The sequence below is a fragment of the Hyperolius riggenbachi genome, chromosome 9, assembly GCF_040937935.1.
Source record: "Hyperolius riggenbachi isolate aHypRig1 chromosome 9, aHypRig1.pri, whole genome shotgun sequence".
Classification (NCBI taxonomy): Eukaryota; Metazoa; Chordata; class Amphibia; order Anura; family Hyperoliidae; genus Hyperolius; species Hyperolius riggenbachi.
In genome coordinates, this window is record NC_090654.1 from 238,572,140 (window position 1) to 238,590,794 (window position 18,655).

The 18,655-nt window shown below is 44.4% G+C and overlaps 1 protein-coding gene across 1 annotated transcript in view; it reads right to left on the reverse strand.

Annotated features, from left to right (window-relative positions):
* Positions 1-273: 273 nt before the first annotated feature.
* The window catches only part of CCDC198 (coiled-coil domain containing 198), a 43,535-nt gene continuing 25,153 nt past the window's right edge, over positions 274-18,655 (reverse strand). Inside the window, exons 3-6 of the mRNA XM_068252009.1 lie at positions 16,735-16,821; positions 12,343-12,441; positions 9,591-9,768; positions 274-1,220 (exon numbers count right to left, since the gene is read on the reverse strand). Coding sequence (XP_068108110.1) covers positions 976-1,220; positions 9,591-9,768; positions 12,343-12,441; positions 16,735-16,821 — 609 coding nt within the window. The 3' untranslated portion in view covers positions 274-975. The remainder of the gene's footprint in view (positions 1,221-9,590; positions 9,769-12,342; positions 12,442-16,734; positions 16,822-18,655) is intronic.

Below are 18,655 nucleotides of genomic sequence, written 5' to 3' on the forward strand. Positions count from 1 at the left end.
TTCTGAGCTCCCAGCAAACCAGAAGGTAACAACACTGCAACATCTATGTAGGAGCTCTACAAGTTGTAACAAGGACATGTTTTTTTAAAGGTTATTATGCTATTGCTTATCTTTTAGAGCAGAGAGGAAGATTTTAGTTCAGGTCCGTTTTAAGTGAAAATTAACTGATAAGGTAAACTGTATCTGTAGTCCAAATCCTAAATGGGACTTTCCTGGAATCCCATGCATCTTATTTTTGTTAAAAATCTAAGTTTAAAGTCTTGACTGCCTGAGGTGAATGACAATATTTATTCAGCTCCCATACAGACAAATCTTGAACTGTTAAACATTTCATCTGTTCCATGCTCTCGTAAGGATTTTCTGGGCCACACAGCAGTCCAAAAAGTGTTTTACACACTAATACCCTAGCAGTTCTTCATAGGAAAGCCCCCAGACATAAATATTATTGTATATTATAAGCAGCTCTGGAGGCGCTATTTCTGGTTTAGAGCTCAACAAAGTTGCTCCTTTTTATTGCCTGAAGAAGCGGGTCAAAGCATGCGAAACGCATTGCCTTAATGGGACTTTGTGATTAAAGTCCGATTTATGATGAAATAGACTGGGTCTATTTTGCGGGTGGTAAGTCCACCACTACCTCCTGCTTTTAGTACATTATATTCTACTGTGGTGCCTCTGTTTCCAGCTGCTTACTCGATATTAGTCCACCCTTAGTGAAGGGTTGTTACCCCCTTTTCTTGTATTTTGTAACGTCTACGGAGAGCAACATGTTAACCCGAGAGGGGTCGGGTCAAATATCCCCACCTGTCTATACAGAGCTCGCTCTCTCCCTCCCGCACTCACACACACTCTTTCCCATTCTTCAAGAGATGGGGTTCAGACTGATATACACACTTAACAGTATTTACATAGCAATAAAAAAAAATCCTTTAGTCCTTGAAGACAAATGATTCAGTAATTAGACAAACCAACAAAACTTTAAAAATCTTGATCATAAAATTCATCAAATGTGGGGATTTTCTCAGTGTGAGTCCTCACTAAGGGAGGCCTCCGATGGCTGCGGGCATCTTCTCTGATCCAGCTGTCCAGCGAGTCACTGCTTGAGCTGTAGCTGGGCTCTGCCCCTTGTCTGCGGGACTCAAACCACAAATTCAGCTTGTTCTTCCCCAGCTGACAATCGGGCGTAGAGGCAATGTCCCTCGTGTTCCAATGCCAAGTATTTCCTAAATAAAAAAAATATTAAAACTGTATATAAAACTAAAAAATACACTAAAAACAGAACAATGGCTGAACAATTAATCCTGTATGATTACTGTGTTTCTATGCTAAGAAATGTACTGCTACTAAAAGGAAGGTCCCCACATCCCCACTGACATCATCAGTCGGTATTTGCCTAATATATTTAATAAAATATGGTGTACTTTTGTCAGGGAAGGATCAAGACGAAATGGGGCCCAAGGCAAGGTTGCAGCTTTGGCTCGTCATGTTGATCTTTTGGTAATCTTAGGGGAGAGATGGTTTAAAGAAGGCAGCAGGGCCCCTTGACACCTGGTAGGCCCCCAGGCAACTGCTTAGATCGCCTTGTGGATGATCCTGCTCTGACTTGGGAACATTCACAGGACATGGTTATAAAAAACTTGACAACATTTTTGTATAAGATAGATATGAACCTTGATTCAAGTTTTTGTGTGTCTGGGTGTATATACGCTAACCATGTTAATCTTACTACATAGCAAATGCTGTAGTCTCATGACTAATCTTTCACTGGATGGACGGATCCATCTACTGCCCTATTTTTCTCCTCCACTTCTTTTCCACACTACTTGAGCGCCACGTCTATGCCGACTTAGTCTGTCACCTCACCGCTAATTCTCTCTCTATTTGACGACCTCCAATCTGGATTCCACACTAGCCACTCGACCAAAGCTGTCCTACTCAAAGTAACCAATGACCTATCAACTGCTAAATATAAAGGCCTCTATTCGATTCTCATCCTCCTAGACCTCTCTACTGCTTTTGACACAATGGACCACCATCTCCTTCTCCAAATCCTCTCATCCATGGGCATTCAAGGTCTTGCTCTCTCCTGGCTTTCCTCTTATCTCACAGATAGGACCTTTAGAGTCACCCACTCCAGCACCACCTCCTCTCCATGACCCCTCACTATTGGAGCTCCCCAAGGCTCAGTCCTTGGACCTCTTCTTTTTTCTATTTACACTTATGGTCTTGGTCAACTCATCAGTTCCTTTGACTTCCAATATCAACGATACGCTGATGATACCCAAATCTACATTTCAGCACCTGACTTGGATACCATAACAGCTTGTGTCCCTGACTGTCTCAATTGAATCTCCTCCTTCATGTCCTCCCGTTTTCTCAAACTCAGTATGGACAAGAACAAATGGTCATCTTCCCACCTCACAATTCAATGCCCCTGCCTGATATCACTATTTCTGTTGAATGCACTTCCATAACACCGGTCCCCCAGGGTTGCTGCCTAGGTGTAATACTGGACTCAAGTCTCTCATTCAAACTACACATTGACAAACTATCCTCCTCTTGTTGCCTCCACCTAAAAAACATCTCCCGCATCTGCCCTTTTCCAACACAGGACACTATCAAACTTCTGGCATGCCTTGATTATTTCACGACTAGACTATTGCAACTCTCTGCTCTGCGGCCTCCCCGGCAACCATTGAGCCCCATTACAGTCCATCATGAACTCTGCTGCATGACTCATCCACCTCTCCTACATAGTCTCCAGCCCAATCCCCTCTGTCATTCCTTTGACTGGTGGCCAGTTACACAAAGGATACAATTTAAAATCCTTGCTTTCTCCTACAAAGCTCTCCACAACCTAGCTCCTTCCTCTATAAATAAACGTATTTCCAGATACTATCCTACATGCAATCTCTGCTCTACTAACAATATTCTCCTGTCTTCTTCTCTGGTCACCTCTTATCACTCCTGCTTACAAGACTTCTCTCGATCACCTCTCCTGTAGAACACTCTCCCTCAACTTATCCGCCACTCACCACTTACAGTACAGTTTTTAGGCGCAATCTGAAATCTCACCTCTTTAGGCAAGCATACTCTCCTACCAGCCACTGATCACCATTTCTACTATCTCATACACAGCTTCCCTTCACCTATTGTCCTATCCCTTAATCCTTTAAGGTCCGTACACACGCCGGACTGGAGGCAACGACGGGTCCGTCGTCACCTCCCGCTGGGAGGGCGTTCCAGCGACAGTCCAGCGTGTGTACAGTCTGTCTGCAGACTGATATGGCTGTTTCTGAGCGATCCGCCTGGCGGAAACAGCCGTATCAGTCCGCCGACAGACTGTACACACGCTGGACTGTCGCTGGAACACCCACCCAGCGGGAGGTGACGACAGACCCGTCGTTGCCTCCAGTCCGGCGTGTGTACTGACCTTTAGACTGTAAGGCCTTTTGGCCAGGGCTCTCTTACCCTTTTGTCTCTAAGTGCTGTGTAATGTGTGCGCATACCTCCTACCCCTGTGTAAAAATCTGTAGTTGATTTGTTCACTGTGGCAATCCACCATTGTCTTGAATTAACTGTTGTATTGTTTATTTTGTATTGTTATACCGTGTATTGTACAGCGCCACGGAAGATGCTGGTGCTACATAAATAAATCAATAATAATAATAATAATGTTTATCAGTGCTAATGACTTTCATCACTGTATTATCTTGATTTAGTATCACCAAATGGGAGATAGGGACCAGAGAATCCTCCAGGAACACCAGGGACCAAATTGTGAAATAAAGGAAAGGCTACTCACAAATCAGTCTGTATAGGCTTGCAACCACCAATTCAGGACGTTGCCATCCACCTCTGCTCAGGTTCGGTTTCTAGTAACTTCAAGAATCGAGTGGTCACACTTCTGAGCAACTTTTGTGATTTTAAAACAAAAAAAAACTACAACCTCCCAACCGAGGTGTCTAAGAAATAATTATTGGTTGGAGGCCCCAGAACAATTAAAACCAGTTAAAAAGGAGAAGTTTGTTGGATTAACTTTCTCGAAGATACACAACAGTCATTAATGGTGGAAGTTTCAGTTTTCTTGCATAAATAACAAGGATGACCCATTTCGCAGTCTATCCTGCTTTCCCAGTTCTGTAAAGATACTGTGCCGAACGGTTAGGGTGTGTAAGACTCGTGCACCTCTTTAACCCTCGGCTGCTCAGCGTATTATATTTACTTACCTGAGGAAGCGGGATAGACCCGCAAAATGCGTCATTCTTTTAAGCAACAACTGGCTTATTTATTCTAAAGGAAGTCAGCAATAATAGCTTTCTTATTCTTGACACTCCTGGTTTCCTTTAATGGCTATCATTCATGAACAGGCTGTCGGTAAAGAGAATCAGGGCGGGAAAACACCGCTGGCGGATTTTTAGACTTCTGGGGGGGCATTCATAAAAAAGTATCCAGTTGCGGTAGCAGTGCGGTCCGAACTAGGCTGGCGGTAGGCAGGCGGTAGGCTTGCAGAGACACGGAAGCTGCCGAGTTGATACATTTCTCCGTGTTCCGCTCTGCTGCAGCTGCCTGGGAGGTCTGTGTGTCTCCATTCATTTACATTGGTATCGCCACATCAGAGGGAGCATAACTTCCCGACCTCACACCGCTTGCGATGATCTTTATGAATGAACATTTTGCTACATTTGTACCGATAATCACCGCACAAGGCGGTGATTTATCACTCTCCTCGGTAGTGTCATTTTTCCATGCGAAAAGAGGCTTTATGAATGCTGACTTTGCTAAGTGGTTGGTAAAGTCAGCTGTTTTAAGCATTTCCGAATGCGGAAATGCTTTATGAATGATAGCCAATGTCTGTATCAATTTACACATGCTGTTCCTAAACCCATCTTTCATCCCTATTTATTTATTTTTTAATATGTATACACACCATGTTCTCTCTTAGCTTGTCTCTCTTAGTTGTATATCTGGCATTCACAGCTCAGGTGCTGTTAGTTTTGGCGCTGGATCTGTTTGCACACTGTAGTGATTTGCTGGCAAGATCCAACAATAAGTTGTCCCTCCATGTCCTACAAGCCCTAAACATAAACCAGGTACAAGATTACACTGCTGTATAACCCCAGCACCTGTAGTGAGGAGGGAGATCTGGCTCTGGCAGTGATAGTCCCAGAAAATAACTGTGGCACAATTGGTTAGTGCATTTGGCTGTTAACCGAAAGGTTGGTGGTTCAAGCCCACCCAGGCACGGCAATAACTGAAACCTGTCTGACCATCCCAGTAATTGACTGAACTCTCCCAAGTGACTGTCTGAACTCTGCCTGACAGTCCCAGCAAGTGACTGAATCTTGTCTGACAGTCCCAGCAAGTGACTGAGCCCTGTCTGACAGTCCCAGCAAGTGACTGAGCCCTGTCTGACAGTCCCAGCAAGTGATTGATCCTTGTCTGACAGTCCCAGCAAGTGACTGAACCCTGCTTGATGGTCTCAGCAAGTGACTGAACCCTGCCTGACAGTCCCAGCAAGTGACTGATCCCTTTCTGACAGTTCCAGCAAGTGGCTGAACCCTGTCTGACAGTCCCAGCAAGTAACTGAACCGGGGGTCGAGTGGGGCGTGGACGCGGGAGGACGGCGTCCACTTACTATTTCCCTGGGGTGGACGCCGCCCCCCCCTGGCATTTGTGGAGGGGAGCAGCGGAGTGGAAGGAGAGCTGTGAGCAGCGGTGGGGGAGGGCGGACATCTCCCCCCCTCCCTCACCTTAGGTGCTCTCCTTCCCTCGCTCTCCCCTCCGAACTAATGTGCGGGCAGCGGGCGGGACTTACCTCTCCTCGTTCCGGCTCTGGATCTGCGTGCCGCTGCTCTGGTCTGGAACAGACCAGACTTGCGGCACGCAGATCCGGTGTTCCGACGACGAGGAGAGGTAAGTCCCGCCGGCTGCCCGCACATTAGTTCGGAGGAGAGAGCGAGGGAAGGAGAGCACCTAAGGTGAGGGAGGGGGGGGAGAGATGTCTGCCCTCCCCCACCGCTGCTCACAGCTCTCCTTCCACTCCGCTGCTCCCCTCATGCTGGGGGGACACCTGACTACCTATTCTGGGGACATATACCCCCTGGCTACATATACTGGGGACATATACCCCTACTGTACATATACTGGGGCACATATACCCCTGGCTACATATACTGGGGACACATACATCCCTGGCTACATATACTGGGGCACATATACCCCTACCTACATATACTGGGGCACATATACCTCTGGCTACATATACTGGCCACATATGCACCTGCCTACATATCCTGGGGCACATATACCCCTGGCTACATATACTGGGCACATACCCCTTGCTACATATACTGGGGGCACATACATCCCTGGCTACATATACTGGGGCACATATACCCCTGGCTACATATACTGGGCACATATACCCCTGGCTACATATACTGGGGACACATACATCCCTGGCTACATATACTGGGGCACATATACCCCTGGCTACATATACTGGGGACACATACATCCCTGGCTACATATACTGGGGCACATATACCCCTGGCTACATATACTAGGCACATATACCCCTGGCTACATATACCGGGGACACATACATCCCTGGCTACATATACTGGGGCACATATACCCCTGGCTACATATACTGGGCACATATACCCCTGGCTACATATACTGGGGACACATACATCCCTGGCTACATATACTGGGACACATATACCCCTGGCTACATATACTAGGCACATATACCCCTGGCTACATATACTGGGGACACATACATCCCTGGCTACATATACTGGAGCACATATACCCCTGGCTACATATACTGGGCACATATACCCCTGACTACATATACTGGGGACACATACATCCCTGGCTACATATACTGGGGACACATACCCCTGGCTACATATACTGGGGACTACTATACTCATGGCTACTTATACTGGGGACACCTATAGACCTGGCTACCTATGCTTGGGGTACCTATTTTGGGGGAACTGCTGTCAGATTATCTGCATTTTTGTGGAACCGCTGTTATGTATTTTGGGGAACAGCTGCCAGATTATGTGTAAATTAGGGGAACGTCTGCTGCCAGATTATGCGTATTTTGGGAACTGCTGCCAGATTGTGTATGTTTGGGGGACCACTGCTGCCAGATTATATGTATTTTGGGGAACGGCTGCTGCCAGATTACGTGTATTTTGGGGAACTGCTGCCATATTGTGTATGTTTGGGGGACCACTGCTGCCAGATTATATGTATTTTGGGTGTTATGTGTATTTTGGGTGTTCCGCTGCCAGGTTTCGCGTATTTTGGGGAACTGCTTCCAAATTATGCGTATGTTGGGGGAACTCCTGCTGCCACATTGTCTATTTTGGGGGAACCACTGCCATATTATCTGTATTTTGGAGGAACTTCTACCAGATTATGTGTCTTTTTGGTGAAATGCTGTCAGATTGCATCTATTTTGGGGGGATACACTACGGCAGAGCTCAAACTTCCCCGGCAGACCTTTTACATCACTGCTAAGGTCATGTATATTTGGCCCCACCCATGACCACGCCCACATTATGCTTGACCACGCCCATTCTTCAGTGTGTTTTTCGAGGTGAGTCCACTCACTTCTTTTCCCAGGACTAGACCCCTGAACTTTGTCTGACAGTCCTAGCAAGTGACTGATCCCTGTCTGACCGTTCCAGCAAGTGACTGAACCCTGTCTGACAGTCCCAGCAAGTGACTGATCCCTGTCTGACAGTCCCAGCAAGTGACCGATCCCTGTCTGACAGTCCCAGCAAGTGACTGAACTCTGCCTGATGGTCCCAGCAAGTGACTGAACCCTGTCTGACAGTCCCAGCAAGTGACTGAACTCTGCCTGACAATCCCAGCAAGTGACTGAACTCTGCCTAACAGTCCAGACAAGTAACTGAACCCTGCCTGACAGTCCTAGCAAGTGACTTATCCCTGCATGACAGTCCAGGCAAGTGACTGAACTATGCCTGACAGTTCCAGCAAGTGACTGGCCCCTGCCTGACAGTCCAGACAAGTGACTGAACCATGCCTGACAGTCCCAGCAAGTGACAGGGTCCAGGTCACTAAATATGAAATGTGCAAAGCCACAATCAAAGTGATTGAATGAGTAATATTCTGTCTGAGAGTACTTACCTTCCAGAAATCACATTTATACATGCAACAGAACTTTATTTGATGCATAAGTTCCCTTAGCCATTGAGCCCGTACCGATGTGCATTTTGCAATATAAGTACTCCTAAACAGCAGGGGCAGTGGCGTAGCTAAGAAGCTGTGGGCCCCGACGCAAGTTTTACAATGGGGCCCCCCAAGCACTCTATACATAACAAATGATACAGTGCACCAAAACGTGCGAATGGCAACTACAGTGTCAGAGGAGCAAGAAGGGGATGGAGAACAGTTTGTTAATGATTACCACTATTTAAAGTATCTATAGACGTGATTAATATGAGCACAGGACCAATAGAGAGCTAATACTGCAGTTGAAGGAGGGCCCCTCTGGCCCAAGGGCCCCGATGCGGTCGCAACCTCTGCAACCCCTATTGCTACGCCCCTGAGCAGGGGGCAGCATGGTGGCGTAGCCCTTAACACTCTCTGCTGGGTCCCTGGTTCGAAACCCAGCCAGGGCACTATCTGCACAGAGTTTGTATGGTCTCCCCATGTTTGTGTGGGTTTCCTCTGGGCACTCCAGTTTCCTTCCATATCCCAAAACCATACAGATTAGTTAATTGGATCCCCACTAAATTGGCCCTAGACTACGAAACATACACTACACGATATAGACATATGACTATGGTAGGGATTAGATTGTGAGCCCCACTGGGGGACAGTTAAGTGACAAGACAATGTACTCTGTACAGTGCTGTGGAAGATGTTTGCATTATATAAATACTAAATAATAACCAAAATTTAAAAGAATATAATTCTGTGTATTATTTTATTAGTTGGAATGCCTCTATAATAAATATTGTATTGGGTAAAAGCCCAACCCTGCCCAAATCCACGAGACGATGTACTCTTTTAACGGACAACTGAAGCAAGAGGTATAAGGAGGAGGCTGCAATATTTATATCCTTTTACAAAATAAAATACATACATCTAATTGTTATTTTACACATTCCACATCCTCTTAGAATATACCAATTGCCTGGGAGCCCTGTTGATCCTCTGCATCTAATACTTTTGTCCATAGACCCTGAACAAGCATATGTATATATAAGACTAGCTGCATGCTGGTTTCCGGTGTTACTCAGACACTACTGGAGCCAAATAGACTAGCAGGGCTGCCAGGCAACTGGTGTTGTTTAAAAGGATGTAGAATGTGTAAAATAACAATCAGATGTATGTATTGCATTTTGCCTATTTGCTAGGTGCAGCAGAGCCCATTCTTCATGCGCATACATTGGGCCCCTTATGAGATCATTATAACCGCATCTGCTGTATAATAACTGTTGCCATCGGCAGCACACGGCAGAACAGTGCAGCTTCTATACTGTGCTGCAGGGAGGCAGCTCTGACTCAGAGGCTCTGCAATATTACACTGTAAATCTCACCATGATGCATATTAAAAGTTTCATCATGTTCCAGCGGCAGGAAATCTTCATCTTCGTGACACCTCATCACATTCTCTCTCACTTTCTTCGCCCTTATTTCTTTCACTCTTTGTTTATTGATCTTGCTCTCCCTGCGATTGTTTCTTTTTATTTCAGCCTGAGACTGCAGACGATTCATCTGTACAAGCAACAGAAACCAATGAATGTCAGTGTAGGGCCACAAACAGACACTAGATGGCAGCCAGGGACATGAACTGACTGTCAATAGGGTTTTCAATAAACATCCACATTCGATTTGCCCATGGGTTTGCCTTCATGGGCCCAATTCAATTATAACCATCTGCAAGGGCTGGCGAGTGAATATGAATTTTCAAGTTTCAATTAACTGACTAGTGCTGGGCAAATATTAACCGCCAAGCCATGCGAGAAAGAACTCTTTTACATTTTATTTATTTATTTAGCATTCAGAAATGCTTTTAACCGGTTCAGCACCACAGTGTCGAAAACCTCATGCATCCGAGCAGCGTTCACCTCCCACTAATTCGCCAATAACTTTATCGCTACTTATTACAATTAATTGATCTATATCTTGTTTTTTCCGCCACTAATTAGGCTTTCTTTGGGTAGTACATTTTGCATTTTATTTTTTTCTAAATCCATTTTAAAAGGAAGATGAAGAAAGAAATGAAAAAAAATCATTATGTCTCAGTTTTTGGCCATTATAGTTTGAAATTAATATACGATACCGTAATTAAAACTCATGTATTTCATTTGCCCATCTGTCCCGGTTATTACACCGTTTAAATGATGTCCCTATCACAATTTATGGCGCCGATATTTTATTTAGAAATAAAGATGCATTTTTTTCAATTTTCGTCCATCACTATTTATAAGCTTATAGTTTAAAATAATATAATAACATACTCTCTTGACATGCATATTTAAAAAGTTCAGACCCTTGGGTAACTATTTGTTGTTTTTGTTTTGTTTTTTTTGTTGTATTTTATTTATTTATTTTTTTAATAAAAATGTATTTGGGTATTTTTTGGTGTGGGAGGGAAACAGCTAATTTTACATGTAAAAGAATATAATGGTTTAATAAAAAAATGTATGTGGGTGCAGTTTACTATTTGGCCACAAGATGGCCACAGTCAAAAAAGTCCTGGATGCGAACGATCTCGCATCCAGGAACTACAAAAAGGCTGGGGAACTTTTTTTCTGGGCAGAAATACTGCACTCTCTGAATAGAAAGCGTCGGTATTTCTCCAGGGGACTTAGGTGATTGGGAATTATATTCCCATTCACTGATCGGGGGCTAGTGGCGGGAGCGCGCACCATGCGGCTGCAGCAACAGAGCCTATCTGGACGAGTAAGTTCGTCCAGATAGGCTGAACTGGTTAAAGGAAATGTGAAGTGACAGCATGTACAGGGGCCTTTGCATTATCAATAATTGCAATCAGTAATTGCAATTAATGAGTGACTTTCCTGAATTTAGTCATTACCTAAATGTGCACAATTACTATTAGAAACAAAATGACATCCATTTTCGTAACTAAAATAACTTTCTTTCTATAGAAAACATGAAATTACGACATTCTGCATTAAACATGAATTTGTGGCGAAACGCAAACTTACGAAACCGAAATTTTGCTTACGGAATTCCGAATTACGGTTTGTATGGCAATTACGAAAGTACAAATTGGTGTCGTAGTGGAAAAATTTGCTTCTGTAATTAGGGAAACACGAAATTATGGAAAGTTCAGCTCAACACAGTACTCGCTGCATGCAGGCTTTGTATTAAAGTCTATGTCTAGTCTCAATTGCAGTTCACTCTCATTATAAAGAGTGCATTATTCAACTGCCCACTGTAAACCCAGCCTCAATATAATTTGATTTGTCATACATAAGAAAAAAAATGTTTGCTCAGCAAATGATGCATATGACTGCTGAGAGGCCACTACTAATTTACTAACCTGTCAGCCACTCTCACTATTGCATACTTCTAGAAGAAATCATTTAAAAAAAACCTGTACAGATTTGTTAGATTGCTTATGTTATTCAGAGATTTTAATTCTTAAAGTGTACCTGGACTCCTTACCGAATAGGCATATTGAACAGAAAGACCTGAGATTCAAACCTAGGTTACCTGTGTAAGAGGCAGAGCCCTTAACCATCACACTTTCTAGCCACCACACTGATTCTAGTTGGTCTGGCTTCTACTATGGTAGTCCAGCACTGACATAATAAAATCGGATACCCAGGCAGCCATAGTTACAATTTTGGTTGAAAAAAGACATCCGTCTATCAAGTTCAATCAGAAAAAAAATACCATCCTGAACCTGCACATATCCCAGTTGATCCAGGGGAAGACGAAAAACCTTACAAGGCCTGGAGCCAATTAGCCTTAAAAGGGAAAAAATCCTTTCTGACTCCAGATGGCGGTCAGATAAATCCCTGGATCAACTCTCCCAGCAAAATTTTGTTTGCCCCCCCCCCCCCCCCAGCATTCAAACCACTTTCCATATCTCCCACAGCCTGAGAGCCCACCTACCATTGTTCATAAAAAAAGTCTAGCGATCATGATCCCCCACTCATAACAACATCTGATTTGGAGTATGAACCCTTGTATAGGAGGAATGGTGGGTATATAGTTGGGGTTCCCATAGCTCAGGGCCCTCTGCAGTTGAATGGGATGCACTTCCTATTGTTCCTCCCCTGGCTGACATGCATCTTAGACCATCATTTCCCCCACCTCTTCAAGTCTGCGATTTAGTTCCTGCATTTGCATCTTGTGGAGCTGCTGTCTTCTCACCCCGGAGTTTTTAGACATCCCCGCTTTCTTCTCTAGTTCCTGAGAGGAAGGAAGCAACAGGCTGTTATCCCCCATAAATATACCTTCTATTACAGTAGTGTGAGAACATTTACAAAGTGTGTTTACTCACAATAGAAGGGTACAATTAGCCTCTAGTGTGAGCTCAAGGTATCGCTGAGAAAAAATTATAGAAGTTCTACCTCTTTCCCACTGCACAAAAGAAAGCCAAATCTCCTACTTCCTCTATAGTGAAGACATGAGTGGTGGACTAGTAGTATACAGGAAGTGCTTACATCCTGTATAATCGATGTTGCTAGGGAACCGATCTCATATCTCCACTGCGAGTCGCTGCTGATCTGACTCCTCTTCTGCATGCCTGTTGGCTGGGCATGCAGCGCCAGCAAGAGGGGATCCCGTCATCCTGAACTCGGTCAAGAAATGAGCGGCGGCCGGGGAGGGAGGTGGGCCAGAGGCCGCCCCTTGAAAGACGTTGCCTGACGCAAGATGTTCAGATAGTGTTATGGCAGGACCGCCCCTGGCTGTGCTTCTAATGCTTCTCAATTGCAGAAGCATCAGTCTGCATGTAATTTTGGCAAAACCAGACCTAAACCACAGTAGTTAAGAGCCTATATCTGCCCATAATGTAGCTCATTCTCTAGTGGCCCCTGATGACAGCATAGAGCTGAAACCAGTCAGAACTAGAGAGTGGGCATCTCGGAGGCAACTTTTTGGTATTTATTACCACTGTGTGCTTAAAAGCTGATTGAATTACATTGGGTCCCTGTTCTACCCACTATGCGAGTTCTGTTTTTATGCTATTACCAGATTGTATCTAATAAACTGCGAATTGTTTTTTATCAAGACACTAAACGTATTTTACTTATATCGGTGACAATCACCCTGTTGTGTCTGTCTGAGCACTGGGTGACTGCAGGAGGCCTCTGCTTGCATAAGCTCTGCAAGAGGAAGAGGTGTATCATCAACTAGCACTGAGACTTGCTTTTTAGAGATTTGACTTTCTTTTGTGGAATAGGATACCTTTGCTGCAGCAGAGTTGTTTTTTGAAAGTGCTTGTACCAACTTTCTACTAAGCATAAAGTATATGATACTTGCCTCGGTAGAGGGAAGCCTCTGGATCCTTCATAAGCTTGCCCATCATCCTCTTCCAGGCCATTCTAGCCCTGAGACCCCCAAAGCTCATGGCCAGACAACACCTGCGCAGTAGTTTGGACCTGCTCAGGCTTCAGTGGAAAAAAAACAAGCCTGATCAGATCCATTCTCCTGCGCTTGCGCAAGATGTTGACAAGGGCTTGACTATGGTCTTTCGAGGGAACACAGTGCTGGAACGGTCTAGTGGATGAGGACTGGGGAAGTCTCTGGATTATCCTGAGGCTTCTCACTTTAGAGAGGAGATTCGAGATTCAAGCACTTTATTGTCAATGTGTAACACAACAAAATTACTTTTCATGACAGCCCCACAGTGCATATAGGGAACATAGTGATAGTAACAAAGGTAAAAATAGAAGAATTATACAAGTATGCCAGGTATTCCCAACTTTTTAAACAATTTGTACAAAGTGTTAATTATTTCAGAGAGGATTCAGAGTTTATCAGGTTCATGGCAGATGGGAAAAATATGTTTTTCAGTGTTTTATTTTGTATGGGGACTGATCTAACATTTACCAGATGGAAGGAGCTCAAACAAGGCATTTCAAGGTTGAGCGTTGTCCTTGATAATGTGTTTGGCAATAAAGTGTGAGAAGAAAACAACAGTACCTGGCACCAAAATGCAGCAGGGCAGAGACATCGGAGCTGGGACACAGAGCGTGCACGTCCTAAATCCTTGTAAAGTCCAATGGAGAAGAAGAATAAAACGGTGCACCACTTCTTTCGCTTGTTTAAACCAGCTTCTTCAGAGGAAGAACATTCTGCCTCTGAAGAAGCTGGTTTAAACCAGCGACACAGCTGTCAGGCACTTGATACCCCCACTGCTGTGTACCTGCTATCTCCCAACCGGAATAAAGGGATTTTTAGATGTGGTGCCCCGTTTTCTTCTTCTTCTCCATTGGATAATGTGTTTGGCCCTTCTCATACAAAGAGTCTTATACAAGAGTTCCAATGATAGTAGTTCAGTGCTGATAATGACTTCAGCTGGTTCAGCACCACCAGTTTGGAAAGAATATTTTGCATGATGAAGACTTTCCACAGATATACGGTAAGTATGACCTGCATACCTCCAGCACCAGCCTTGCCTCCCTGTGGTGTTAGTTTGTACCTTTAAATTGGTCATTCCTGACAACTGCCTATCTCAACAGTTTCCCTTTAAAAGATATTTATTTTAAACTAAATTTGATCCAGTTAAGGACTACATAGCTTTTAGATATAAATCATAGTCATTGTGTGATCTCTCAGGCAACAGACTCTTAGCTGCCTACCGGTTTTGCTGCTGTTCATGTACTTTGTGTATTATGGCTCTGTACTGTTTGTACTCTGCGTAGGTTGTTAGTGCTTTTTAAGAAAGATACACAAATAACCTGATGCAGAGTGATCTGCTCTGTCTCACTTAGTCATACGTGGGTCATCTGCGGATCAAAGCATAAAGAACAGTATTGCTTTCAGAAGGTAATTACATGTCTCTTTGTACAGAATGCAACATCTACTGTATAATGCTTCACTTTAAGCCAGTGGGCAGGAGCGGGCAATACTGTACTTCGCTATGTTTTATTTATAAAGGGTATTTAGGGACCTTTTTGTCAATATTATGTGCAATTACTGTAGGTCTGGGTAAAGCTTTAGACCTGTTCAATTTTAAGTGAACTCCTTCCTCCCCCATCTGAGCTAACACCGCTTCCTCCCCCTCAATATACACTTCCAAGAATCTGCATTTTTGGGATCATGTTTACCAAACTATCCCAGCCGTTTCAACTTCAAACAGCATGGTTCCAACTCCCACCCCAGAGGTGTATCTAGGGAAAAGAGCGCCTATAGCAAACACTGAAATCCACTTCGGGGGAAAAGGGTGTTGTTTTATAGCTTAAAATACAGAGCGTAGTTTGTAAACAGGGACGGATTTAGGCCAAGGCCTAGGGCACCACAAGAGGAAGGGCACCAAAACAGCAGGCTAAACTGGTGCAGCATTTGCAAGCTTGCAAATGCTGCAATGCAGGGAGATAAGGCGAGCGTCTGACCGTGATACTCTGCTGCTAGCCACCTGGGCAGCTGCTGCCTGGCTCTCTGTGCACGTTTGCTTTGTGGCCGGCGGCTATGGACTCGGGCAGCATTGGAGACGGAAAGAAAGAGGATGCTTCTGTACTGGAAACGAGTGAAGAAATGAGTGACGCTGATAGCTGCTGCGGTGTGAAGGCGAGCTGGCTACCTATACTGAAAGGGGAGAGGGGGGGGGGGGGATTAAGGGAGTCATCTGGCTACCTATACTGGAGGGAAAGGAGGAGGAGTCATCTGGCTACATATACTAGAGGGAAGGAGAGGGTCATCTGGCTACCTGTACTGGAGGGAAAGGGGGAGGAGTCATCTGGCTACATATACTAGAGGGGTCATCTGGCTACCTATACTGAAAGAAAAGGGGGAGGAGTCATCTGGCCTATACTGGGGGGATCATCAGGCTACCTATACTAGAAGGAGGGGGAGAGGGGTCATTTTGCTACCTATACTGAAGGAGAGTGGCTGGTGACAGTGGCCCAGGGCGATAAAGAGTACAAATCCGGCCCTGTTTGTAAACTGCAACTATGACAGAATGATTCATTATTCATTATCCGTACTACACATACAAATCATTGTATCATACATTTTTTCTTTTTTTTTTCAGGTTTGCTTTAAATTACAAAACAGTTTGTGTAGTGTAGATGTACATGATGCGAGTTACTTTTTGTGAAAGTGTATTTCCCTTTTAACATTTTTTAGACCTACCGGCATCGACATCACTAATTTCTAGCCTTGCCTCAATAAATCTGTTTTAAAGGGAACCTAAACTGAGAGGGATATGTAGGTTTCCTTTTAAACAATACCTGTTGCATGTCAGTCCTGCTGATCTCTTGGCTGCAGTAGACCCAGTAGTGGCTGAATCACACACCTGAAACAAGCATGCAGCTAATCCAGTCTGACTTCAGTCAGAGCACCTGATCTGAATGCTTGTTCTTCACAGTTTAGGTTCCCTTTAATTTATTCCCGTCATGTTTTTCTTCCTCCGAGCTTGTTGACTGGTCTGGCAGCTATCGATGACTCATTACGCTGATGCCTCCTCCTATTGTACTCCCAACAACATGGCCTCTCTGTGAGACATTGTGCATCAGACAGATAAAGATGAGCACCTACCTTCTCCCTCCGTGCAGCGGCAGCCTCTTGTTTACTGATCACCCTCTCGGCAGATAATAGCGTTGGCAGCACCGCCGGCTCCAGTTTCTGCAGACCAAATCAGGACAAGGAGAGTCAAGCAGGACTGATTTTAAGCAGTTAGGATGCGCTGAATGGCATTAGTTACGCTTTAACGGTGCTGTTTGAGATAACTTTTGTTACTGCGCAAACAGGGGACAATCATGCTTTTCATGACATTTTCACCAAATTTCTTTAATAAATATTTATGTATACTGTTGAAAGGTATAAAGCACAAAGATATCCAGATTTCCTGCAGCATATTAAAAAACCACTGTGATATAATGCCATTGTCATATGCTTGTTTCTATGACCAAAGCATAAGGGGGAAGATGTATTAAAGTTTAATTGGAATTCATAGCCAAGACCATATTTAGAAGTCATGCTACCTTGGGCATAACAGGAAAAAAGGGCACAGGAGCTTTGGCAGAAAAAAGGGCACCGCCATAGGAGCCCATTATGAAGCCACGACTATCGGCAAAGAAGCAAAATTTGAGTGCTGGGACTGGGAGCCACCGCGATTTGCAGCAATGAAGAGAAGTTTGGGTGACTCAGCAGTCATAAAATCTCGGCTGCTGAGGCTTCCTGCTATGAAAATTACAGCATTACATAGCAGAGTGCTCACTGTGCAAAACTGCAATTTGCATAGTGGAAAGAATCAGTGCCCCCATTTCACTGGATGCCTCCCTGCACCCCACTTTACTCTCATTGCCACAAATCATGGCTCTGCAGCGAGGAAGGGGGGGTTGTCCTTCAATACCCGGGGATTGATGCCATCTGGTCCGGGCACCTTGTCTATTTTTGATCTTATTTAAACGTGCCTGCACACCTTCCTGTGTTAGGCAATTCATGGTGAATGAGGCAGAGTGGGAACAACCCAGGGTCATATTATGAGATGAAGGCATCACCTTGGTAAAATCATAAGCAAAGCAATTTAAATTTCTTCTTTAGCTCTGTCTTCAAGTTTCCCGCCTGAACTTATAAAAGTCCCATATTCTCTACCTTCTTTTTTTTTTAGCGTTTATATATTTGTAAAACTTTTGGGGATTTGTCTTTATATCCCTAGCCACTCTTTTCATTTTCCAGTTTTGCAAGTCTCATTAACGTACTTTTTGCAATTTTTGTTACATTCCTTATAATTCTTTAGTGCAAATGCAGTCCCCTATTTCTTTAGGACACTAAACGCATTCGTTTTACACTTAATCATTTCTAAAACAGTACTATGTATCCACACCAGTGGTGCTCAGCAGAGCTCGAATATTCGAGTAGCTCGAATATTCGAGCTCTTTTCCAGCTATTCGAGCTCGGTATTCGAGCTCCGAATAGCTGTAGCTATTCGAATGGGCTATTCGAGTACACTCGAATAGCCCATTCACTATTCGAGCTATTCGAGCAAACGGCGCTATTCGAGCTCGGTACCGAGCTCGAATAGCGTCATAGCCCAGATTGATGTCCTTAGAGCCAATCAGAGGGCTCCCAGGCCCTCTGACGGCAGCCAATCACAGAGGGGGACCCTGGCCAGCCCCTACCCTATAAATAGCGGCCGCCATGTTACGTTTCTCCGTCCTTGCCTGAGACTTGCATAGAGAGAGAGTTGCTCCTTTGTGCTTTGGCTTAGCAAGAGCTTTATTGTGGTCATTTACCTAGCGTTTTTGCTCACATACACCTCCTATACACACCTATATTGTTGTTAGTTAGTTAGACATTGTATTTTAGTTAGTAGCTTTTGTGTTACATAGAGACAGGCCAGCTGCTGCAGGCTTACAGCTTTAGGCCTCAGGGCCTTGCCTGTGTGGGCAGCTGTCCTCCTGTCCTCTGTTTATTTCTCTCTAATCTATACCAGTATTTCTGCTGTCCTTTACTA